The sequence below is a fragment of the Drosophila tropicalis genome, unplaced genomic scaffold (genome assembly GCF_018151085.1).
Source record: "Drosophila tropicalis isolate 14030-0801.00 unplaced genomic scaffold, ASM1815108v1 contig_413, whole genome shotgun sequence".
Lineage (NCBI taxonomy): Eukaryota > Metazoa > Arthropoda > Insecta > Diptera > Drosophilidae > Drosophila > Drosophila tropicalis.
The window spans coordinates 1391986-1419395 of NW_027172877.1; the positions used below are offsets into that span (position 1 = coordinate 1391986).

Here is a 27410-nt window from a genome sequence, read left to right on the forward strand (position 1 = left end):
TGGATATAATTTGTTATGGAGTTTGTTTTTGGGTTAGTTTGTTTTGGAGAAAATGCCTCAATGACTGTGTAATAGCAACAGATTGGCATTTTCACATTAACCAGAACAAAAGTTGCCTTTCTCTCTAATTGTTATCATTAAATTTAGATTTTTTCTGTGACTCTAATGAAATGGCCTATAACTTTGACAATTTTAAAATGTTTAAAGCAAAGAAGATATGAAATTAATTAGTAGAGGTTTTTATAACGCAACATTTTTGGTGTTATATGTTTACTTACCTTATGAGTTTAACATTTTAAAAACAATTTCTGATTTGATAAAATTTCGATAATTTATTTGTTATCATTTTCAAAATATACAAATACTACTAGAGTATGCTATCTCATGTGTCTGTTCTTATTTTATTTCTTTCATATTCGTTATTTCTATCTACTCGGATTTATATGTACAGTATAGTTCTTCCATTAAATTCCATTGCTACGTATTTGTATCAATGTTCACATTCATTTTGGCCAAATTAGCTCGACTAATGGCGTGTCCTGGCTGCAATTTTAGAGCCATTCGATAGCAATCGACAGCCTGTTGCTGTTGGCCACGCATTTGTAAAATTGCCCCTAGGTTGGCATGTGCATGGGCGGCGCGGGGTTGTAGGCTAACCGCTTTACGATACCACAATTCCGCTTCGGGTAAACGTTTAAGTAGACGCATTGCATCCGCAACGGCAGCATGGAGCACATAGTTATTGGGTGCCAAGGCAACGGCATTTAAGCGCTGGGTGAGGGACTCCCGATGACGTTCCTGTAGTTCCAGAAAGTCAGCTGCATAAGAGTATTGAGAAGTATTGCAAATATTTCGCATTATGAAGTTGGCTTTCACTTACCATAATGATGATGCACACTGGGCTCCGAAGGAGACAATTGAATGGCTCGTTTGAACCACAATTCGGCCTCTGCATAGTGACTACTCTGTAAATTGATAAATCAACATGAATCGATCATCTCCAAAGAATTTAGTCATTACTTACATTCTTAGCCAGCGTTTGGCCAACGGTTGCATATGTAGCTCTATGGCTTGGCTGCGCCTCCATGGCCAATTCTCGTTCAACTTGTGCTTGCTGCCATTGACCAAGCTCCACATAGATTTCTCCCAATTTCAAATGAAAGTTGGCTCTATCTTCCTTCGCCATATCTTTAAATTTAGTTAATCCTTCAGTCAGAATCTGTATGGCCAATTGGGATTGATTTTCCTTTCTATATAGCAGACTTAGCTGAAGGCAAGCACTGCGCCTTGCCTTTTCATGGCCCAATCTATCACGTACACCATGTCCTGGCAGGCGAATTCCAATTTGAAGTACAGAGATGGCTTCTTGATGTTGGCCCAGTGCCTGGAGAGATGCAGCCAGATTTAAATAGGCCGCAGCTAGTTGTGGTCTTAATTGTATGGCACGACGATAGCAGGGAAGAGCAGCTGTAAAATTTTGCTGCTGTTGATGCACTATACCCCTAAAAGTAGACAACATAATTAAAAGCTTAATAAAGTTTCTTAAAGAGATAAACTTTTCGTTGAAATTCTTGATATAAATATATTTAAAATTTACACCAAAGTAGTTAGCAACTAAGCTTATATTTAAGTAACCTAATTAAACACTTGTGATGTGAAATTTGTAAAACAAAAAAAAAAATTTAAACTTATTTTCAAATAGTGCTAAAAATATTAAGTTTTCCACTAGTTTTAGTGGATAGAGGTCTGTACCTAAATCTGCTAATGATAGAACTTGGTGTTGAAATTGCTTAATATTTGATAATTTGCTAATCTAAATGAAATGTCAATTTGTTTTAAGAATTTTCCATTTCCCATTTCCTTTAAAACGTAACCAAATGGAAATTTAACGAAATTTTCAATTATGAATGTTATTTTTATAAGGACAAGCCCAACATTGCTCTTTTTTTACACATGCAAAAGGAAAATTCGTCACTTGTTTTCCTAAACCAAAGGTAAACATTTTCTTTTAGGACATGAGGCATAAAAATTTAAAATCCCTTGCAAGCTATTTTTACTTTCCTATAAGCTCTACACCTTTCAATTTTATTATTCTCTCTTAAATACTATAAAAAGATTCTTATTGAAATTTCCAAAGAAATAAACTTTGAAAAAGTCCCTTCTAAAATCATAAAGCAAAAATTGTTTGTTAAAAATGCAAGAGAAGGGCAAGAAAATGGAATGAAAAGCTGATGCTTTTCCTTTTGCTGATGCTAAAGCTGAAGCTGCAGCTGCCATACCAGTTATTTAAACCCAAGGGACTGGACTGCACTGGACTGGTCTCGCACTTGGGCCAAAAGAGTGTTGGGCAGTAAATTAACTTTGCCTACGCTTTGCTGAGGTTTCGCTCTCTCTCTCTCTCTCTCTCTTTCACTCTCTGTTAGCCACCACCACGACCACCACTGACCCTAATTGCACTGAAGCAAGCTCAAAAAATACTTGCAAAATGTTGACCTTCAAGTATTTTTCGCTCATTTTCTGTTAGTTTCTTTATTTTCTTTTGAAAAGTTGTGTGTTGTTCTTCATTTAATTAACAGGGAACTATGTACGAGGACTATGATGCTATGAAAATAAGTTTCATTCTGAATGTTGTGAATTGCTCTTTTTTTTTCTTCTTGTTTTCTTGGACAAGAAACCAAGTGGATCACACAGTGTCATCACAAAGGCTGAACTAAATGTTGTATGTTGGCGATGGATAAACAAAAAAAATATCAATGCAATGCAAACGATGCTAGGTTCAGCTTCTCTCCTCCCCCCCCCATCCCAGTCGGTCTCTGGTTTCCGCTTTGGTCCGGGGTATATTATTGTCGTTGGGCTCTTTTTATTCATACATGAGAGAATGTCTGGCTCAGAGTTAGTCTGCTGTTGTATACTGCTCTTGTTGTTCTTCTTTTGTTTTCAAACATCAACACAAAACGTTCGTATGCATGAATAAGTGTTTTTAAAATAAAGAGGCAGCACATTTTATTTTGTTGCTGCAAAAGAATTGTAAGCGTCACAGAACAGTGCAAAGTAAACCTAAGCACAGATTGCACAACATTCAACCGACAGCAGCAGCAGCAAAAATGAGATTTTCAAATAAACATCGCATACACTGAGAGAAATGAATTTCCACAGTTTTGAGCTTAAATTTAATGGAATTTAGGAGCTGTAAGTAAACATTTATTCATTTTCTTAAGAATTTTAACATTATTTAAGTTTAAATAAATAGAATAATTGAAAATGTTACCCACAATGGACAACGGTTCGTATACGTAATATTTATGAATTTAATGAAGTCAGGACTTGAATGAATTTCAAACGTTCAATTATTGACGACTTGGTCGATTCTAATATTTCGACAGCAATCGCATGGGATCGCAAAAATATGCAATATTCAATTGAAACTTTTTAATCCACACTCGCCAGCCAGGACAGGCCAGACAATCAGTCAGTCAGTTAGGTAGCCAGAAAGGCAGAGAACCCGCAGGATTTTGAATTTGTTTAAATTTTTGTTGTTGTTGTTGCTGTTGCTGTGGTGGTTGTTGTTTGCCTCCTGTAAAAATTCCCCATAGAATTTCTTTGCACGCTTGTATCATGCAAAACATTTGTATGCAGAACACCCAACACCCCCCAAAAAAATGAAACAACAAAAAAAGACCAAAAGAACCAAGTGAATGCATACGAATTGCATTCGAACAGCGGATGGATTTGCTCAACTGAATATTGAGTATTCTATTCTATACTATTCTATTCCCTTCCTTTTTTTATATATATATGTACATATACAAATATATATGTATACATATAACTGAATGTTGTTCTATTTTGTATAGATGTTTTTTGTTTCCTCTATCTGGTATTACTTTTTTTTTGGGTTTTCTATTTTTTTGGTTGTGTGGCAGGTAAGCAAACAACAACGCAAACGGAAAACAGAGTGGAAAACTAGAAGAGAGTTGGGACAGAGAGGAGAGTGAAAAACAGAAATCGAATTATACAGTTCAGTGATTTTTCGGTTTTGGTGTTTGGTTGCCTGTTACTTTGACTTCCTCATCTCCCCACACTCGTATAACTCCCCCTCTCTCAGTTAGTCGGTCTCACAGCAGCCGCCCACACTTTAAGCTCTTCTCTCCGCAAACAACAATTCATCCTTTGGCTGTGGCATTTTGCAGCTAAAAATCAGAATCAGAGCAACATCAGCCATGAGGCACACAATAAATCCATTGACAGTTGACTAGACCAGCGGCAGCCGTGACACGGGCGACTGGCTGGGTAGTAGATTGGAGGATATGTCTATTGATGGCTTACGAGTAAATAATATATATAAACAGCTGCTTATCCGCGATATATTTGAGCTTGGATTTTGTTTTCTCTTCGACTTGGGGCAGAGAGGATGGGAGTAAGTAGGTGACACTGAGTTTCGAATTGAATCTGACGACTTTCTTACTTCTACTTTAAAGTGAAAAGCACATTGAAAGGTATAATATTTATCTCGACTTTGAATCGTGCTAACTTTTCGATAAGCTGCAGACAAAGACATAAAAGCAAAACCCAGAGAGAAGCGGAAAAACTTCATAACGGCTGAAAATGAAAATCTTTACCTTGGCTTCCTTCAACGTAGACCATTTCTTTCCTTCATGGGCCAGGGAATCTGCTTCGCCTACTGCATCGTCTCGGGTAACACTTTGAGCCATTTTAATAACTTGCCGTGAAAGGCGTGAAGCCCTAGCAAGTTATGAACTTCGTTCTCATTCTAGACGTCACTCCCCCCGCCCGGTTACCCTTTCATGTCATTGACATTAAATGAAATTTTATCTAAGTTGTCGACAGATTTCCATTTTTACTTTAGTCTTGCTACTTTTGCTTCTTCTTTCTTTTGAGATTAAAAGTTAAGTTTGACTTGGTATTTGAAAATTGGATTCTTTAATGGAAGAAGTAAATTCCATTTGTCTACGAAAAAATAACAGTAAGACAAATCCAAATGGTAGTAACACTGCAACAACAACAATTGGCATTTTTCTGCTGCATTTGAAGAATATGTTCAATTTACAATATACCAAACAATATATACTTATGTGTGTGTATATAAAAATGCTGAAGCATGACATTTTGGCATCCGCTGGGCGTCGGCGTCGGCGGCCTTATTCTCCTCTATCTCCGTCTAACTGCCGAACCCTCGAACCCTTTCAACTCCCTTCTCTGAGGCCAATGACATTGGTTTCTTCCACTTTCAACTTTGGACAACAAACACACAAGTATGCCAGCACCAGCATCAGTAGCTTTGGTTAGTCATAGTGCAATTTACTCTCGTTGCATCCATGCTGAAGGCGACCGCCAACTGAGCACCCCCTGGGATTGGGATTGGTTTTTGGGCTTGCGCTTGGGCTTGGGTCTGGGCCTGGACTTGGGTATATGAAAGGAGTTGCATTACGAGAGAAGCGCAAACACACGCCCTACATGCCAACGCTTAACGATTCCTGCACACATACAAGACTCACAGTGGTGAACACTTCCTTTCCCCCCGCCTTCTGATGCACTATGGGTAAAATTAGGAAAATTTTAATCAGAAATTTCATAAATCAATTCAGATTGCGTAATTAGCTTTTGATTCTAGCTAAAATCTTGAAAACGACTAAATGCACTATAACCTATAAAGGTTTCCGGGTAATTTTCACCTTCGTTTTACAACATAAATTGATTCTAAATAGTCTGTTATGTTTCGAAGTTGTTACCAAAATATTATCTTTTCATTCTAAGAAAAAAATGTAACTAATGACATTGCATTTTGACTGCAATTTTGAGTCATTTATCCCACCGTGTGAAAATGTGCATGAAAGTCAGGAGTCTTTTTTCCAGTTCTGAATATGCAGCTTGTCATTTTCAATAGCTGGCCATTCTTTTGGCTTGGCTTGGCCTGCCCTAACGTGGCCCGGCCTGGACTGGTTGAAACTCGCCTAGCCCGGCGCACTTCTTCTTGTGTTGCCAAAGCCAATGCTCATACGCTCGGTTGTCATTGTCGTTGTTGTTGTCGCCCTGCTTGTTGTTGATTATTGTGTTTGACATAATAGGCTTTACGCTCCAAAAAAATGAAAATGAGTGAGTAGGAGAGAGAGTAAGAAGACGTATACGTATGTACGTACCATATACAGATGAAGAAATCCTTTCGCTTTGCTTCTTTGGCAAATTGTAGGAAAATCCCCTTTCGTTTTGCTTGCCAACTTTTCGTTCTTTTTTTCTTTTTTTCTTTTTTTCTTTTGCTCCTCGCACAACAAAAGAAAAACATAACTGAAGCAGCTGAAGGGACACCATGGCATAGGGGATACAGGGACAGCTGTGCACATCCCTCCCTATACAAATAATTGCGCCGTTTGCTGGGCTGATGCTGTGGAGTAGGGACCCACAGCGGTCACAATGGGTAGTTGGAAACTGAAGTTGAAGCTTGGCTACCTCCATTCATGAATGGTGTAATCATATATTTCCGCCCGCTGCTAAATTGCCTTCGTTTAGAGACCTTCATATCCGAAGAATGGGCAAGGGGGGAATTGAATAAGTAAGTATGTCAGAAAAAAAACAAGAAAACAGTCAAACACTAAAAACAAACAGCATTAAATGGGTCCTATTTCTATACGGGAGCTGTATTATATATGTATGTATAATTCAGTTTTTGCATTTATTTATGTTCCTTTACCTATAAATGAGTAATAGCCCGTTGACTTTTTTCCCTGAATTTTTTGCGTCTATAAATTTATAGAGAGGGGATTATACGATTATAAATTTATTAATTTTAATGTAAATATTTTCTGACATATTTATAAAAAAAAAAAAAAAATGCACTAAAAGCATTTATATTTTACATTTTTTATAAAGCATTGCAATTAAAATTGTACAAAATTAAAGACAATTTGACGTTATGCCCTTGTAGAGGGTATTGGAGGTATATTATGTGTTTGTAATTCAAAGATGGATTGAATCTATAACCTCTATTTTTTATTAGCTTTAACAGAACCCCTCTTGTCACCTCTTTCTTTGCAATAAATCGTTTTTCCATTAGTTTAAGTGATAAATTCCTCAACTTATGCGATGAAACATGCTATTATCTTTCCCATATGCATATAGGTTTAGTTTGTGGGCTTTTCCGACTTTGTTGTACTCACATTTTGGCTTAAGCTTCAATCAGTTACCCATTATAGATCCTAGGATTTATCTGCCATCGACTATTCATCAACAAAAAAATTATAGCATTTACTAATTAATGACAGATATATATCGTTTCAGTTAAAATTCAATGACGATCCTCCTCCAACTATTTATGGATTTTTTTTCAAGGTTTTGTATTTAAATCTTATTGTTAATTAATAAGCTGATATTGATTTTGTAAAAGTTAACAAGTTTTAAAGTTGAGCTTAAGAATTTCGGAGATTCCATTATTCATACCAAATTATGTTAAACTTTTTGGCTAAAGTCTTTCGATATTATTAATAGAAGTTGACAAAGTTCTCTTATATTGGTAATTTAAGAATATGAATCAGGATCCTATATTAAAAAATGTAGAGGATAATCATTAATCATTAAAAACATTTTGGTCTGTTTTGACTTTCTATAAACTTGAAAAAGGTTTTTGTTTTTTTGCAATATTCTGTGCCTGAATTTTCAATGTTGAAATTTGTATTAAAGACAAAGTACGTACATACATATGTGGAACACCTGAGGGTTGTGTCATTCATAGTCTTAGGTTTTATTATGCCCTAATTAACAAGCATATCTGGAGGGGATTAGACGATTGAAGCGCAAGTATGTAGTTCAAATGATTCATTCATTTCTGCAATATTGTTTCAAAGAGTGCTTCCATTCGCAGGAGAAGAAAGGGGAAAAGGGAGTTGCACGGGGTAAAGGAAACGGGCGAAGGCAAATGCAAAGGGAAAGCGAATGAGAAAGAGAAAATACCAACCAGAAGCTATTTGCTGTTGATGGGTGCCGAGTGCATGCAAATTGCCATCGAAAAAGATGCAAAACATGTGCCCAGGACACCGTTCTAGAAGCAGCCTGAGAGCTAAAGTTGATTTGTATGCGCGTTGGGTTTCCCCCACCTATTTTTTTGTTTTTGCTGCTTTTGCTACTCCGCCTCCTGCTTCTTCGATGTTGTCCGAACGTTTTTGCCCACAAAAGTGAAGCAGCAACAGCAGCAGCTGCCATTTGGCATTAAGACCCCTTTACCACCATCACCGAAACGCCCCAAGGTCGCGCCCAGCCATTCACTTTGAGCTTTTGAATTTTGAAAAGGCTGCAAGCTATAAAAAAAGAAGACGAGAAGGAAAAAAAAAAACACTCGCACAAAAACTGACATCATTTTGTGGATTCAGGTTTCATGTTCGACAGCAAAAAACGCGCCAGAAAGGCGGGCAACATTTTCGCCACCATTTGACCCTTCCTCCCCATCGTTTCAAAGGAAAAAAGGGCTCCTAGCTAAGGATCGTTTACTCACAGATTAAAGTGGGCATCAGCCATAGTGGAACGATGTCGAATGGCCGCTTCTAGAACCAATTTGGCCTCATCATAACGTCCTTGAGAGCTAAGAATGCTGCCCAAATTGCCCAAAGCTGCAACGATATGAAATTTCTGTATATAATCTCAATTGTATATTTTAATATTTTTTGCAGACTATTCACCAACCTTTGGGTGGATTAATATGAATGGCGCTGCGATAAAGTTCCTCTTCGTTTCGCCAATCGGAGTTTCGTTGAATTGTGCGTAGACTGAAGGCACCTACAATTATGCCTAGGCAACAAAGAAGTAAAATTTTGCCACAGCCAAAGTCTTTTCTCTGCCAAAGCTGGCCAAAACCATAGCCAAAAATGAGGCAATAACCAACACTGGGCAGATATAAAAGACGCTCGGCGACCACAAAGCCCACATAGAATAACATATTGGTGGCAGGGAGAAACGGCAGTACGAGAAAGGCCAGGCCTACCAATGGAGCCGACGATGGCGAAGTGGCCGAGGAAGAGGAATCAGTCTGCTTGGTAGCTTCCTTTGCCAATCGCTGATTGCTGCTGTATCTATATAGATCAAGCTGATAGTGACATGAACAGCTATGTCCTTGCCAGCCCAGGCAACTATGTCCTCCCAATCGCTTTAGCAATGGCAAACTTATATTCGCCATGGCCCTGTAATCCATTCTCGTCGAGGCTTCCAGTTTAAGGCTCTTCCAGATGATTGTCATTAGAGTAGCATAGAAGCCAATGGTAAGTAGATTCCGAGCATCCCACAGACTTCGTATGCGAGCTATGGCATCCATGCTCCAATCGAAACTTAGTCGTTGCGGCCATAGAAGTAGTTGGAAATTAACTACAGGGAGATGGAAAAATGTCAGGGTACGTGACCACCAGCAAGGTTCATGGGCTGTGGGATTATCAGCCGAAGCAAAAGCAGTGCCAGGTCGTGGCAGAAGATTGAGGCGACAGTACAGGAAGGAAGCCAAAGAAATGCTTAGGATGCTTAATGACCACAAGCGATGCTGCAATATGGCAAAGATAAACGAGAAACAAAACGAACAAATTAGTAAAATTTAAAAATATTTTGAGTTCTTAAAAAGTTGTCTAATAATTTAAATACAAGAGCACAACTAAAAGCAATTCCTTAAAATATTAAATCAGCTCCCCAATATGGCCCTATGGATGAATCACTAACGACAACTAGACCTCTTTTAACATATCTTAACTTAAGACAAATGTTATTTAGGGCTATTAACGAAATGAAGAGCTAACTACCATCACCTTCGATTAAAATTAAACTATTTTAATAATGAATTTATAACAATTCTTAAAAATTAAAAGTGAAATTTTGCATTCGATATTCAACTCTCAACTGATTTCTACCCAATAGTGAAGGTTTATACATTTACTATATAATGATCTTGATCTCATATAGGATATAACATAAAGAAGCCATAGCCTCTGAGTATAAATATTGGATAAATCTAAAACCTCATCAGACATTTAAAAAAATTTGCCATATAAAAAGTTAATGTATACGACTTAAAGTTATTGTCACTTACCTTATCTTCATATTTGCGTGCCATCAACACATCGCACATTCCACAAAGGAGAAGCGCCGTTATGGCCGTCTCCTTGCACAGTAAACCCATCATAGCCAAGAGCAAAGTTAAGACCAATGACCGGGCATCTCGGTTCTGCATGTGCCGTCGATAAGCCAGGTAGGTGAGTAGATAGCACACACAGGCAGCCAGATCGGCTCGCCCCACTAGGCCCGCTACTGCTTCCGTATGGATGGGATGACTCGCAAAGACAAGACCAGTGGCAAGTATTCCGCTTCGAGTGGGCAACAATGTCTTGGCCACCAAGACCACCAGCAGGGTAGCCAGACAATGAAGGAGAACATTGATCAGGTGATAGCCGCCACCCAAAAGGAAATTGAGGCGGAAACTCAGGACACACAATGGACGCCAGGAGCCATGGGAGCCAGTATCCGTGAGCTCTGTGCCCCAATAATCATGCTGCAGCAACTGAGACAAGGAGAAAGGACTAACGCCAGTCACGTCTGCATTGCCCAAGATGGCGCGCCTGTAACGATAAAGTAACCGTGTGTAGGTAAGAGCAGAGACAGATAGAGAATGAAAGGGAGAGAACGAGCGAAAGATGAGTATGGAGACAGCAACAACAACCTGTGGCACACACCTGTCCTATTAATTAAAATGATTAATTGCTTCTTCCTTGCCCTAAGGGTGAAATAAATGCTTGCCTTGGGGCTGCTTCTTCCTCGACTCGACTCGACTTGGACTTGGACTCAATTCATCTCATCTTTCCTGTTACATGAAACCTGAGTACACCTCAAAAATGCAAGGCTTGTGTCCTTTTCCCTTACAATACTTCTGCTTCATCTTCTTCGAAGACTTTCCACTTAGACAATTCATTAAACGACTTGTGCACTAGCCAAAAAAAGTTTCAATCGTATTACCAGGAAGTTGGTGTTGAAATTATTAAGTTATTTATTTCCAAGGGATTAGTGAAAATAATCATGCAAACTGACAACAACTAAACTCATTGGATAAGAAAAGTACAATAAATTTTAAATGAATTGAATAGTTTGGCATATTGTACTCATAGAGGTTTTGCAGTGGGATGCTGGCTGCGCTGTGGTAAGCGTTATATTGACCAAAACTTATCTTCTATTTTTGGATGGTTTTACATGGAAAACTATCTCATTGTCAGATTTGGTAAAATAATCCCACTCCTTCACTGATTTTTCGTATAGCACTTAATGATATAGTGTTTTAAATACTTGATCTCTTTCAGGTTAGCTTAAATGTCAAGTTTCCTTCAAGAGTACAGAAGGACATGGCTATATCGACTCAGCTTTTTATGCTGAACAAAAATATATTTACTTTATGGGGAACGTTTCCTTCTCTGCATTACAAACATACCCTTTGCAAGTGTTTTTTTAAATTGCTAAAAGAACATGCAGTTTTGCTGCATTTTGCTGGTGTCAAACAAGCAGAGAATTTTGTATACTTTCTCGAAAAGGGTATATAAAGGTTGGTTAAAAACGGAAAAGTTAAATAAGGAAACATCTCCATATAAAGTGCTAAAATAATTAGTTCGCTCAACTATACAAAGAGAACCCGGATTCGAATCCCAGGCTATTTTTTTGCCTTAGTTGCCAATGCTTGTAAAATATGGTTGGTAATAGTTTACAACTATATCCTATACATATAATAATAATAATAATAATTAGTTGGATAATCCAAAATTAGCTCCATTGATATTTAATTTTTATAACAAAAGAGCCTTTGCACTTTAACGAAAAATAACCTACCATTTTTCTTTTTTCGACACTTTTCCAATATTGTCAGAATATATTCTTCGTACCTACATACAAATGACTTTAGATCGTTTAATTTGATCATTAAATACTATTTTCTATTTAGTAAGGTAAAAGTGAAGAAATTCGAACCAAAAAGGTATTCTAGCATACATTTTTAAAGGATAAGTTGTTGTAATCGATAAGGAATTTTAAAAACAGAAAATTGGAGACAATATATTTTATTTCTATGAAGGAAGGAGACACATTAGTACTTTGATTTTTACATACTCCGTTCCCATGTTTTTTTTTTTAGATAGCAAAACAGGAATTAAATAAATCCTTTGGAACAGATTATTTATTAATATTTTGAACAACACTTAAAATTTTTTAAGATGTTTAACAAACAATAACGAAACTTCTAAATGCTGCTCCTTATATATTTCGGTTATTTATTGGTTCGGTTATTTATTTCGGTGTGGATTGTAGACTATTTAATATTCATATGAAATCCAGTTGGAATTTTAGTAGGAAGAACATGAAACTTAAAAAGACTTAAATAATTTAAAATTAAACCCTTAGAAACATAATTGTAAAAAAATATGCAGTTTGTGTTTTCATTGTATTTACATAATAAGTAAGTTATTTTCAGAGAAATCTTAACTTTTATGTGCATTTGTTATATTTTTGATCTTCTTAAATGCTAAAAGTTAAAATTTTAATTTTTAGAGAAACATTCATAAACTACATAATATCAGAAATATTTGTTTTGCATTTTTTGGAAGAATTCATTTAAATACATTTTCCCATAAGTGTTCTCAAAATAAAGTAAACGACATTTGATTAATTTAAAGTTGATGAAACAAAGTCTAGGTATGTATGTATACATATATGTATATATATGAACGTATGTATGTACATATTTCTACCTGCACTAACAGCAAAAGTTATAAAAGTGAAATTCATGTAGAGTTTCATTTGTCAGCTATGTCCAATTTAATAAATTAGAATTCAGCTTCTAATGAAATTTTTTATGCATTTCCACAAAGTTGAAATTATTTAAGTTTGTATTTCTGGCAGGGTATGATAAAGGTTGTTAATTTTCAGAGTTTTTCTTATGAGTATGTTTGTATGTACACAGGACTCTCTTGTTTTTGCCCTGCACTCAGCATATAAATATTGTGAAAAGTGGCGAGCGACAGTGGCCCGCACCTGCCTCGATTCACCCTGGCAGCCTCTTTATGTATTACCTACCGCCCATACCTAGCACTTGGCACTTGATTAATTGCCGATTTGTTGGCGTACTTTGTGTCGTTGTTGTTCTACAGTACACATACAGTCACAAGCACACACACACACACATACATCCACCCACTTATTGTCCTGGCATGGAGTTAGTGTCCACGGCTCTTTGGTAATTGCCACACCGTTGTACATTTTACTTGTTGTTCTAATCGATTTGGCTAAGCGAAGAGAACCAAGGTTCGGTTCGGTTCTGGACTCATTGTTTGGTTGTTATCGGTATTGTTGTTGTTGTTGGTCCTTGTTGTTATTATTGTTGCACAGTTTGTGAAATTTATAGTGGGCTTGCAATAATACGAAAAGCTATTTTATGCATAATTAGTTTTTAGATGTATCCAAGTAAATGTCATTAATTAACTTTCTAACTTTGTTCTATGCGTTGGGTTTTCACTAGATATAAAATTACTTCACAATCAGAATACTGGCAGAGTGAGTGGGCGACGCCTCGTGAAAAGATTTATTTATCAAAAATTGTCAAACTGCGAAAATATTTGCATAAATTTGAATACCATGATTACGGTATCGCCACCGAGCAACCGAAGAAAAAGGTGAAAATTGCGAAAAATTTATATAGTTGGGGCATAATGTATCAAAATTATTGCAAAAGCAGCAACAAAAATAAATGCTTTAACGTTACGTTGTTTGTTAAAACAAATGTAGAATGTGGGTGCTTCCTTTGGAATGTTAGAAAAATTCCAAAAATTCAGGCAACTGAGATAGTGCTCTTCAAATTGTGATAGCTCCTTGGTCTACTTCAATATAACAGAATTGGATAAAAGATTAGTCTAAAGAAGTTGATTAGTTTTGGCAAATTTCAATGAAATTATGAAATGTTCATCATGTGTCTTCATTTTGAAGAAATTTTCAATTGAATGTTTGAATTTCCAACTATCAATTTTGGGATCAATTATTTAGATGGTTATATTTAATTGAAGCGCCTTATATTAAAGACTTAGTATTAATTGGAACCTTTCTGTGTTTATTGCAAAAGTTAAAAATTTATTTGAATTTATGTTATTTAGTCATAGTCTCAGTTTCATTAATTTTCTAAAATTTCTAGTATTTCTTTATTGTTTTCACTTAAATTTTGAAGCAATAAATAACAACTGTTCAGGAATTATTTTCTTTTATCTATTTCATTCACTCATTTTCTATCTAGCAAGCTTTCACTTCATATTTCATTTTATCTCTTTGAAAAATGTTTTACCTTTATTTAAAGAGATTTTTCCTCACTTTTCTCTTGTCTTCGTTTTTTTTTGTTGCTTTCATTTTTTTTAATAGGTGCTGTGCCTACAGGACGTTGCTGGTCACCCAAAAATTCACACCTACAACTTGATAAATTTCCTTTTTTTTAACAACAAAATGTTGCCAAACATCCCCAATCTGCAGTCTTACAATAATTTATGTGCCGTATTAAAAGGACAGCGGCAACAACAGCAACAGCAGCAACAACAATAACAATAACAAGCATCAGCAACAAGCAAACAGCAGCAGCAACGTTACGTATACGTAATTTTGATGGCACACTCCTCTGGTTGGGGTAACGTTATTTTGTGCTGTCGTTTTTTCACTTTTTTTTTCTTTCTTCGGTGTTATATACGTATATAAAATCGAAAATTTTCACTTTACATAAGCACGGCAACAGCAACATCAGCAGCAACAATAACATTACGTACAAGTGTTGCGGGTTGAGGATATGGGAGGAGGTTGAAGGTAAAATACTGTGGAAATGGAAGAATGGTGTCCACGTTTGGTTCTCCATCTACTCGTTTTCTGATGCTATGATATATTGTCTTCAACAAAAGCCAACCACAGTCCTGCTTGGCTATATGCATGTGTGTGTGTGTGTGTGTTTGGACCGATGTATAGTGACCTAAAATAGGAAAATTTAAAGCATAATGTGTACAGCTATCTTCCTAGGATTACATCCTTTAAACTTTTCAACTGACTAGTAAGGCGACTCGAGTTTGTCTTTCCGATTTGGATGGAACGAAAAATATGGGTTTTGTTAGTCTCAGGTAAAAGGGAAAATTGCGAATTGAAAAAACAAATATTTTTTAACGCGTAACCCCAAATTTTTAAAGTATTACCAAATTTGGTACAGTGGCCTGTCTAGTATGTACATTCAGAAGGAGTTTATGGCCCTTACGAGTGAGTAAAATCTTTTTTCTCTAGCATTATTTAAAGTATCATAAAAATATAGATTACTAATTTGTATAATCTGTAATTATATAAAATTTTAAAAATCGTAACACATGTAATAGATAAGAACGTAACGGAGTTTTGTACAAATATAATAAAAAAGATGAGTTTGTTTAGAATGAAAATCCTTAAAACAACCTTTCCGATTTTGGAAAGAAGAAAGGTTTTGCTTCTGGCCAGACCATGTTAAATGAAGACTACTTTTTGACCTAATAACAGGCTATAGCTCAGTTCATTAATTTAATACTTCTGACTTATGTTGTATTTATTTGTTTTTCAAGTTTCATTAAAATCCAAATCACAACTAAGCAATATCTACTTCGATTTAATAATGTGACTACTAGATATTGACATAAATTGATTATAAAATCTTCGCCACAGTCGTGAGAGTTATTAGGATTAATATACTACTGACATACTACATGAATCCTCAGCATTGCTCGTTAGAGTTAGTTAGATCTTTTAAAATTCAAAATTGTCTACACTGTAATCCCGTTTTATGGATATACATCTAGGTTAAAACAAGCTGCTGCCTTTAAGAACAATTTTTTATTTTATACTTAAAGTTTTAAAACAAGTGAACAAACATTTTACTGCATTTGTATTGTAAGATAAGTTGAGAGATGATGAACATTTTTGGTTCTGATTGCCAAGTTACCAAGTGAATGAATAGTGTTAAATTAGGATGCTTTAAGTTTTAAATTGTATGAAGCAAGCAAAAAAGTGATAAAGTCAAACCCATTAAATGACAAAATCAATTTTTTTCGCTATATTAACCACAATGTTTATGCCACTGTGGCAATATGTGTTGTGGTTGTCGTTTGCTGCTCATTATCCCATGTATGTATATGTACATATATGTATGTAGACTCTTCCTGGAGGCTCTCTAGACGCCAGAAGGATACCAGGACACCAGGAGACGAGCTGAGTTGAGTTGAGACTGCGAGTGAAAAGCGTACGATAACGGGGCAGCAACATGCCGCACTTGTAAGCTGCTTCAAGCTTTTTGGGCATTGTTGTTGCCTTCTGCTGTCACCCTGTAGTCCCTATACCCGGTTACCCACCCACTTTTCCTCTTCGCCCATTTCCACTATAGGTTCTGCTGTTGCTGACAAAGTGTTGGCCTGGCTTGGTTTTGGTGTTGATGTTGATGTTTTTCCATGTTGGCCTTGGTATTGCTGTTACCATTGCTATTGCTATTCATTCACTAGTTACGATGATAAAGCACAAAAAAGAGCACAACGGAAATTCTGCTGATGACGATAATGTTGACGCTGACAACAACTTTTGATGACGACAAGAAATTAAGCTCTATGCTGAAAAGGTGCCAGAAAGGGCCATGCCCCAAGGTGCAATGGAAATTTTTGCCTTTCAATATTTGCAGATTTGAACAAATTGAAGCTGCACACACACACACACACATTCAGAGCATTTTCTTCGATTCTTTTTGTTGTACTTCATCTACTTGTGCTTTGTGCACTTCCGATAAGAATTTTGTTTGCCTTCACCTCATCTCATCTCACTTCATCTCCATCCACTTGTTCTCTTCATCCCATCGACTAAAAATTTTTGTGGTTGCTTTGCCAGAAAAGATGAAGAAAAATGCCAATTGAAATTGAAGTGTAGATGAACGAAAAAAACCACAAAAAAAGAAGCAAAAAAAAAAAAAGAATGAGAAAAGAGGAAAAAAAGCAATAGCATTTGCTTTATAGGACGAAGTAGTTGAGCACGTTCACTCACAGCGAATTTGTAAACCCAATTTGTGGCACTAGCCATCCCCCCTCCCCCCCACTTATTCCTCTAACCTCAGGACTCTTCATTCTCACCTTCTATGCCACACTTGAAACCATTTTTTTTTTTTATGGAAAAATTCATATGTTCAATAGCCAAACAGTAAAAAAAATGAAATACAGAAAATCTCTTCAAAATCAAATATTGCATTGAAAATATGAATTTTTATACACAAAATATTTGTGCAAATTCTTTGCCATTTCAGTCTTTGTAAAATGTGAAATCATTTGATTTGACGAACCCTAAAGGAATTCCCCATTTGTTGTATTTGATTAAAACTTGAAAATTTACACCCCAAGGCATCAGAATAAAAAACAAATTGAATTTGTAAATTTATAGTTTATTTGAAATGAATTTATTTGCATTTTTGTCACTTTATAAACTCTTTCTTTAAAGAGCATAAAATTAACTTTCTGGTTTCAATTTTCTTCTTTGGTTTGGAAGATGTATCCAACATCCTTGTTGGAATTGTTTGAGATGTGTGAAAGAAGGTCAAAAGTTGTTATAAATAAGAACGAATCAAATTCATCCAAAAACATTGTGTTAATCAAAAAGAGAATAAATTGAGAATAGTTTATACTAAAACCTTTTTGTGAACTTTCAAAATAGTGTTCATCTTTCTCAGACATTTCTTTCTTTCATTATTTCTCGATTAGAAATCTAACTTGGAATTTGTAAGTTGTCCCAAAAACCTCTAATATTTCACTAAGTATTTAATAACAAAAATTAGCTGGCAATCTTATTTTCCTCTTCTTACCTGTCTTGTTGTTTCAAACTCATAAGACACTTTCATTGGAAGGACAATTTTTGTAAGCTAAAGACCCCTAAATAGTTAAAGCCATTATCTAGAACTTTAGTTGTAAATATTCCACAAAGTTTAATTTTCTCAACCTCACCCCTTGAGTGTGTGTGTCTGCATTTCTTTTTTATTGATGTGTATTGTATATTTACTTATAAGTTTTATACCCATTTCCTGTTGAAAAAGTATTGTCATTTATCAAAAGTTTTCTTACTTTGATTTCCTCCAACTGCAACTGATTAAAAACACATATATCAGTGCACATATCTTGTAGTATTTGCAGAACAAAAGATATTACCTTCGAATGTATATACATATGAGAGTGGGAATCAAGGCAAAAGCAAAACGTGAAGAACAATTCACATTATTTTCCGCTCCTCCCCGCTATCGTTACCACCGCCCGCATTTCATGGCTATTGCTTTTGGTTTTGGTTTTTGCTCTTTTTTCCAGTTGATAGGAAACAAATTGAAGGGAATGCTGCCATTTAATAAATCATGTTTTGTTTGGCTTTGGCCTGACAATAATAACTTGTGCTCATGTGGCCACTGTGGCCATGTTCTACGGGTGACCACAGCAACAACAACAGCAACAACAAGCCAATAGGTAGGCCCCTTCGTAGTGTTGGCAACTGCGTGAAAGTGACCACAGGAGCTTCCGTTACAGCAAAAAACATAAACTGCCAACCAACTTTTTGTCCACGAAAGTGAGGCAGCATATTAGAGACAGGAGAATGGGAATGGACGAGGATGGCGATTGGAACCCTCAGTTACATAAGTTGCGTTTATTATTTGTATGTATCTACATGGGGTGTGTGTGTGTGTGTGTTACTATTTGTGTAAGTTTTGCGCCTTCCATGTTTCCTGGACGTAACCAAAACGAAAACATAAACACAAAATAACAAGGATATGGTCTAGCGATGACAAAGTGACAATCAAATTTATGAACAAACTTTCTTAGCTTGTTTTTTAAGAAATAAGTACGGTACTTTAGAGATATTTTAAACGTAAAGTAGACTGACTATCTCATTTGGCCTTAGTTATAATATCATATATGAGTCAGTAAACCAAATGTAAGACCTGTTTATCGGTTTCAAGTACTCGAATAAACTAAGTGTTTTCTACTCGTCTAAACATACAAAATCTTGGAAGAAGAAATGTTCATTGGAAATACTAATACTAACATTAAACTAGAAAACAAGAACCTAGTACACAATAATTTAAACCTAAAACGGAGTATCTAGTTTATTTTTTATTAACTGGGCGGAAATGAAAATGATTTATTCATATGAAGACTATTTTATTTATTTTTTAATCAACAATGCTTTATTCGAAGATTAGGTATTTACGCACAGTACATTCCAAAAGTTCTTTGAATTTTACAAAAGACGCATTCCTGGGCTGCCTATTGCTTACTTTAAGGGGCAAATTTCCTCAATTTTACAGCTCTATGTAGCTATAATAACTGTGATTCCTGATAAAATAGTCTTCTTAGCATTATTGGTTTCGTCTTCGTCACGTTGCCATCTCTAAATGTGAAAACACTTTGGGTCAACTTGCCTCAACAATTGTTCTTTTAGAATTGGAGTCGAAGAGTAAGAGAGTCATGCAGAAGCTTTACGGGTTGACTTCGTATTTCGTCTACGAAACGACCATGATGGCGTTTTGTATCCTGGCCAGCGCTCCTGGAACTGGACAGCCACTACGACTACTACTCCGGCTATTGCTGTTACTACTCCTCGTGTGTGTGTGTGTGTGTGTGTGGCAAGTCCTTGGGGAAATTCCTGTCCATTGTACATGACTTTTGATATTTATGGGTAATTTCGTTTTGCGTTTGCAGCATTTCAATGCAAAAGGTGAGACAGAAAAAGAAAGTCTACGATAGAGTAAGACAGAAGCACAATCCTCATTGTAAGCCAGGACATAAATCAACATTTTGTTTTTTAATTTGCTTCACCGTCTGATTCTGACAATAGACCGAAAAGGAATACAAATATATATATATACATTCGTATATATAGCAGTTGTATATGGACTACAAAGAATAAACAACAATTGCGATAAGCTTACAGTTTTCCTAGCAAGTTTTACAATTAGGCAACGGCAGAATTTATTATTGTGATTTTATCAAATAAATGGCGGGCACTTGGCGGGCACTTGGCGAACAATTAATAATAAAGTTTCTCCTTTTTTTTTAACTTTGTTGTTGTGTTTTTTTTTTTTGTTTTTTTACGTTTTTGTCGACAAAGTGTGGCCTCAGGGCAAACAGACCAGCCTGTTTTACCTTCATCAAGTTGGGCTGACATATGGAATTTAAAATTCGAAGGGGGAGGAGAGGCCAAAAGCATACACAGCCGTTAAGGGAGGGAGAATTGTCTCCTCCCCTGCTCTTACCTGTCATCGTAGACAAATCCAGCATTTAATGTGTTTAGGTACAGAACAAAAGCCAATGCCGAGCAACCAGCGAGATGTCCTTTGTAGTGTGTGTCCTTTTGTCGCCTGTCCATGCTGCCATTAAAAGGGAGAGAGAGAGAGAGACAAAAAAGAGAAGACAAATGAAGAAAATGTGCATAAATAATTTAAAGTTGAGAGTGTCATAAAATATATGTCTGCAAATTAATTCTGGTAGGCTTTTCCCTTCTAATCCCAGACGAGGAACAAAAATATATACATACATAAGTAGACTACCAAACCCAGATTCACCTGAGACTTTATGAGAGATTTTTGTTTGCATTTAAACAGAAACTTTTTTCAAGAATTTATTTATTCTTTTGCATTTGCCATTACCTAATGTGTTTTAAGGAAATTCATTCACTTTATCATTTGCCGCTTTCTCATTCACTGGAATACCGCCTATTTCCATTTGTCCTTTTTCGTTGGCTTAAATAATGAAAGCAATCAGCAATCAAAACTGTTGAATGCAAACAAACCGTAACGCACGTACCTAATGATTATTGCTCAAAATGGAATGGGAATGGAAATGGAATGGATATGGCTGGACAACTGTCGCTATCATCATTCTCATTCCCATTCTCATTCCGATTGCCATTGCCATTCCCATCATCGTCATCATCGCCATCATCGCCATCATTGTCTCTTGTATTCGTATCCGTGGTCCGTACTATATGTCATGACATTCTTCGTTTTATATTAGCCGCAGACATGTTGTGTCTGTGTTTCTGTCTGCTTCCCGCCCTTTATTCTTGTCTCCACCACCCTGTCACCCTTTCCTTTACCCCTCCCCCACCGTCTCACCAGTTGTGCGTTGACGGAAATTAAGCGTTACGAGAACATTTCTGAATCGTGTGCCCAGGCAGAACCACGGCGCATGCATTGCAAGTGGACTGTGATGTGAAAATGGTGAAAAACAGGAATATGTATACTGAATGCAGTTTCATACAGTGAGAAAATTAAAAATTAACCAGACAATAAGTATTTTAATCCTTTATAAATGGAAAGTTCTTTGAATGATGTGGAAAATAAGAAAACGGATATCTTCATCTATCTCCAAAACAGTCTTGATTGTCAGGATTTTCTTGAGTTATTCGATATTGACTAAGGTTTTATCGAAAAGATATTTGTAAATTGATCTTACGCTTAGCCTTTAACTACATATTTGAAGTTTCATTAAATAAGTTATTACTGAAACTTAAAGTATTTCAAGTAAATTGAAAAATCTAAGGCGGAATCCTTAAATTCTAAGTGCGCGTAGTATAACTAAGGATTAGATCAAATTGAATTTTCCTTCATACCTTCTTTGAAGTTTATTGAAACCAAAAGTCATTCTATATAAAATTTCAACAAAATCAGCCAACACCATTTTCTAAATGGCCGAGTTAAACACTTGATAAACTCCCAGTAACAATCTCTAGCCAAGTAGAATCAAATCCTTGTTTAGAACTTCTTCATTATGATAATACGAATTATTATAATGAATATACGTTACGTAAAGTAATTTATGTGTCAGTTATATATATTACTAATTCTTTTGGTAAAAACAGCTCTTCAGTCTCTACAAACTTGTTTAAAGGATGTCTTTTTCTTCAAGTGTATGACCTATGCAATGCATTCCGTTGTACAATTCCTGTGCCATCATTGTTCGCATCAGTCTCAGCCTCAGTCTCGGTTTCGGTCTCTCAGTCCCTTGTTTTTGCTAGTGGTCGCCATTGTTGCTCTTGGATGTTACTCGGTTAGCTGTTGGCTGTTTTCTGTTGTCATCATCACCATCAGCGCCATTACAAGTAATGAGTGCGGTCTATGGGTCGCTTGGTACTGGCACTCGTTGGACTTGGGTTCTTGGTGGGGTCAGGTCATTGCATGAAAATTGTTATCTCGCACACTGCAGACGATTTCCGGCAGGCATTTTCATCATGTCCATTGGACCAGGCATTCAACCTACCCACCGACCTACCGACTCACCACTTCTTGTCCAACACTACCTCACCTATATATGTATGTATGTACGTACAAAGTCCTCCTGCGATTTCGTCAGAGAAATTAAGTCGCACCGTTTGCAAATGACAATGGTCTCGGCAATGGCGTTTTTTGCTCTCGTAGGAAATTCCGCGGACCATTTTGTGTTTGTCCCTGATTTTTTGTGCCAGTTGTTTTTTCAGGTGAACTATTGTTCCACTGTTTGCGGTTATTTTCATTGGACTTTACCTTAATTAAGTGAATTGTGTGTGCGATTTTTTGTTTGCTTGTTTCCTTTTTTGGGTGAAACTAACAATAATGTGATTAAAATTTAAAATGGAAATCTGTAAAATCTCTTATCCAACGTCATAAGGAATTAAGAATTTCAAACAGCAAATGAATCAATAGCCTATGTACCCACTTATGTATAGAACCACATACATATATGATTGTAAATATATCTCTTGATATGCTCAACGGGGGGTTTCGTTACGCCCATATCCCAAAGCTATTTCCATCAGCACACATACAAACGGCAACCGAATTTCTCATCTGTGTATGTGTATATCGTTTTGGCTTTGACTTCCTCGTTTTTGGTCTTCTGAAATGACGTTGCTAATGAGCTCTAATAACGATAATAATGCCCTACCAAATATACTAAAATATAAATATCTATATATGTGTGTGTGTGTGTAGATGTGTGCGAGGGTATCTTGTATAAATAGCAGTCGTTTTGTGTGAGTGTGTGTGTGTGTGTGAGTTGGCATGCCAAATATGCAATTGATTGGATGATAGTGATAGTTTGTTTAGGGAATATGCCACTTAAATATAATGATTTTTCTAAAAATATCATCAAAATGATATAAGCATTAGAAAGGGAGGGGAGCAATCGAGAAGGGTAAATTGAATATCATCTTAACGAATCATCCATGAATACCAAATTTAAGAATACCATCAACACGGAAAACCAATTTGTTGTGGAGCATACATCTGGCATCAATCTAAGACGCATTTATAATGTTACCTATTTTGTTATATGAATCTTTTGTAAAACAAGCCAAAGGACAATGTCAAGGGACTATTGAATCATGAATTCCATAAAAGAGTACAAGTCTTTACTGTACAGTAAATATATTCATGTAGACTTGTATGTAAATGAAAATGAACGAATTTTAAGAAAATGCAAGAAAACCCAATCAACTAAGGATGATACAAACAAGTATTATTACATCACCTTAAATTATGTTGGGAAAATCTTTCTTTCAGAAAGTTGAAGCAAAAATTTCAGTAATTTAATTTATTGATTTTGTGCCTTTTGAGTTTAAGCCAACAATGTCTGCAGGCATACAACAATTTGCCAGGTGTTACCAACTTAAACTTTAACGAAAAGTCAGAGACCTTCAGCTGAACAATTAATTTCGATTGCCAGACAAAATACAATATACACATACATACATACATATATATGTATATATATATGTTATGTTGGGGGGCAAGAGAAATTGAGTGAGTATTAATCAAAAAGGGCGACAAAGACTTTGGACTTGAATGAAGAGACTGTGTCATGATGACAGGATGCGTCAGCTGGCGCCATGAGTTACTTGGCTAATTTTTGGTTATATATAGCTGATTTGTCCATATAATCAAGAAGGATGAGGCTGTATTGTACATAGAGACCAACATACATATGTATATGGCCTTGATCAAATATGTTTGGCATTTGCCTAAAAAGTCAAAGTGCAATTAACAAGAGACAATTTGCTATCGTAGATTTTTCTCAAATCACTGTAAATATTTATTTTCAATTTCGTATGCAAATGTTTCACTCTGTCTGTGTGTCTGCGACTCCATCATTAATCAGAGAGCAACCCCGGTGGCAGATAAAAATAATTACGTTGTCATGTTTACGTTACTGAAAATTAGTCTGACAGTATCTTCTATGTGATGATGATATCTTTGATGTGATGTCAAGACAAGAACTTTTTCACTCTGCTTGGGTTAGCGCTCTCTCGTTCTCTCTGGCATTTTTTGTTTTATTAAGTAAATCAGCTTAAAAGCATGTTGACCTTATTTTCGAGACGGAAATTGTATATATAGAGACCGTACACCTTAAACCGGAAACGGAAACATTATTCCCAAAATGTCAAAACCATAACGAAAACCCCCCACCCACTTTTTTTTCCTTTGTTTCTGGGTCACTCGAAGGCAGACAGAGAAGAACCCAAAAAGCTTAAAAAAAAAAAAAAAAAAAAAAACTGAAAACACACAAAAAACTGAAACTGAAAATGGGGACAGACATTTGCACTGACCTAACCTGACCACTGAAGCTACAGCTGCCGATGGAGAAGAAGCCCGAGTGCTGGGAGCTGGTTGGTTGGTTGGTTGGTTGGCTTGCTTGGTTGGCTTGGCGGAAATCAAGTTGTGTCAACAGCTTAAAAGCCAAAATGTAATAAGCCAGGGAAATGTATAATGTAATAAAATATCAAATATAAAATGGTGTTGCGGATTGTGAGCGGTTTGGAGTGTAGTGTAGTGGGAGCATTTGTTGCCATTAAAGTTTTTTACTTTCAAATTGGAAACAGAGGGCGAACAACAAGAACGACAAAAGCAACAACGAGAAAAGCAAACGTAGCAGCTGGAGCATAAACAAGAAATCGCACCACCAGCTTCGATTTTATAAGCACAACGAAGCTGGACATACATTTGACCAGAAAATTATTAACTTACAGAGAAGAACATTTCAGCTGAAAATGTTTAAAAGCTTAAGATGAGTAAATGAACCTTAACCGATGAGCTATTAAGGATTGTTCTCTTCCTTAGCTTCTAAAGTCTGTAATTGATTCCCATCATCTTGAGAGGAGGGTTAACTTCATCAGGTTGTCAGATTGGGGGTGGAAAACTAAACTTATATATTGGCATATATGCAATACAAATTGATAGATCTGGTGGCCATCTTTGGAGAGAGAACTCACGATCACAGTTAAATGGAAATGCCTTTAATTAATCTACAAGACAAAGAACTAAACTACTGACTGTTTTTCGAGTAGAGTTATTTAATTGCAGTTTGCATTGTTCATATCAAAATTCCTTTTAAAGTAGGTATACCCATATTATGAAAGGAATTTCCATAAAAATAAAACGGAATTGCTGTTGCTGTTGCTGCTTTTTTCTTCATCTTGTTTTTTGTAGCCGCAAAATATGCAATATTTTATTATTGTTGCACCAGAAAGGACAAAAAGAAACAGCAGCGATGGGTGGAGGGGGTGAGAGAAATAGAAAAAAAAAAATAGAACAGTATGCAACACTTTATTTCAGCGCCATGAGCTTCCGCCTTGGCTGCTTCTGCTAGGCTTCCTTTCTCTTTTTATGCTTTTCTATATATTTTTTGGAAGCCATCCAACCGCTGACTTTTTGGTATTTGCCAAAAACAGTATTTCAACATTTCTACATAGTTTTTACATGCGATTTGAATGAGCACAAACGGATATGGGCGCCTCGCTTTGTCCCTATCCCCGAGTGTCTTGTGTGTGTGTGTTTCCAGTTGAATGTTAGATAAAGTAGCATATAAGTGGCACTCGAAATCATTTTAAAACACTCCAAAAATACCCATTCAGCTAAGTTTATTTTCTGGCATTTGTTATACCATACACCCATAGGGTGAAATGGTATATTAAAGTCGCCAAAATGTATGTAACAGGCAGAAGGAAGCTTCTCCGACCCTATAAAGTATATATATTCTTGATCAGGATGAACAGCCGAGTCGATCTAGCCATGTCCGTCTGTCCGTCCGTCCGTCCGTCCGTCCGTCCGTCCGTCCGTCCGTCCGTCCGTCCGTCCGTCCGTCCGTCCGTCCGTATGAACACGCAGATCTCGGAGACTATAAGAGCTAGAGCCACCAAATTTGGTATGTATACTCGTGTATTATGCACGCGTACAGAGTTAATTGGAATTTCGGCCACGCCCCCTTACGCCCCCAGGAATCACATAAAACTATTTTTCTTAAAAAGTATAACAGCTAGAGACATCAAATTTATTTTGTATACCCGTTTAGTTAGCGCGCAAAAACTGATTGTTCAAACTTTTTGCCACGCCCCCTTACGCCCCCAGGAATCACATAAAACTGTTTTTCTTAAAAAGTATAACAGCTAGAGACATCAAATTTGGTATGCAGATTAGCTTGATAGACGCGCAGATATTGGCTATTTAAAAATTTTGCCACGCCCACTTCCGCCCCCGCAAATTAAACAAAACTGATTTTCTCAAAAACTAACAAAGCTAAAGTCACCAAATTTAGTATGTACACTGGCTTAGTATGCGCGCAGGGTACATCTATTTTCATATTTTGCCACGCCCACTTCCGCCTCCATATTTAAGAAAAAACCGATTTTCTCCTGTAGATTTTTGACTATCGCATTCAAATTCGGCAGACTAATTATTCTTATCTATTTCTACAAAACTACCGAATTTTATTGAAATCGGACTAGAAACATGCAAAATATGCGTATGAACGTATTTTACAGAGCAGTCCACAAGGCCAGAATTGGCCGTTGGCTAGTGGCGGCGCTAGAGTGCTCGTATGTTCGTAGAGTGAGCGAGATAGCACATACTATGAAACATGTAAAAACAATTTAAAAGACATACATTTGGTTTTCGAAATTTGAAATATTTGTTTCGCCTGGTGTATGGTATACCCAAGTCGACGAGTCGACTTACTTGCTTCATTTTTTTCTTATTGTTATTATTATTATGTTTATTATAACAAACACAAGTTTTTCTTGGCATGCAAGCAGAAGGTTTTGTTTTGAAAGAGTTAAATAGAAATGGCTAATTATCAATAAATTGTAAATTCAATTATTTTGCACTCTTTCTATAAAAATAAACAGCACATTGACCCCTCATTCAAATAAATAACTATTTGTTAACTTTTCTCACCGTGGCTTTTTGTGTTTTCATTTTGTTTATCGTAACGAGTTCAAATCAAAAGTTCAGTAAAAAATCTCTGCACACATTGAAAAAAGTTTTATATAAATCGTAAAGTGTGGGTTCTGCTAACCCCCTGGTTTTTTCGCCA

The 27410-nt window shown here is 36.3% G+C and overlaps 1 protein-coding gene across 1 annotated transcript in view; it reads right to left on the bottom strand.

The window, feature by feature from the left end:
- Nucleotides 1-312: 312 nt before the first annotated feature.
- Nucleotides 313-27410, bottom strand: part of Tmtc1 (Transmembrane O-mannosyltransferase targeting cadherins 1) — a 48970-nt gene continuing 21872 nt past the window's right edge. The window contains exons 2-8 of the mRNA XM_068285549.1: nucleotides 20321-20434; nucleotides 10073-10598; nucleotides 8689-9532; nucleotides 8501-8615; nucleotides 1025-1502; nucleotides 881-965; nucleotides 313-818 (exon numbers count right to left, since the gene is read on the bottom strand). Of these exons, the coding sequence (XP_068141650.1) occupies nucleotides 478-818; nucleotides 881-965; nucleotides 1025-1502; nucleotides 8501-8615; nucleotides 8689-9532; nucleotides 10073-10598; nucleotides 20321-20434 (2503 nt within the window). The 3' untranslated portion in view covers nucleotides 313-477. The remainder of the gene's footprint in view (nucleotides 819-880; nucleotides 966-1024; nucleotides 1503-8500; nucleotides 8616-8688; nucleotides 9533-10072; nucleotides 10599-20320; nucleotides 20435-27410) is intronic.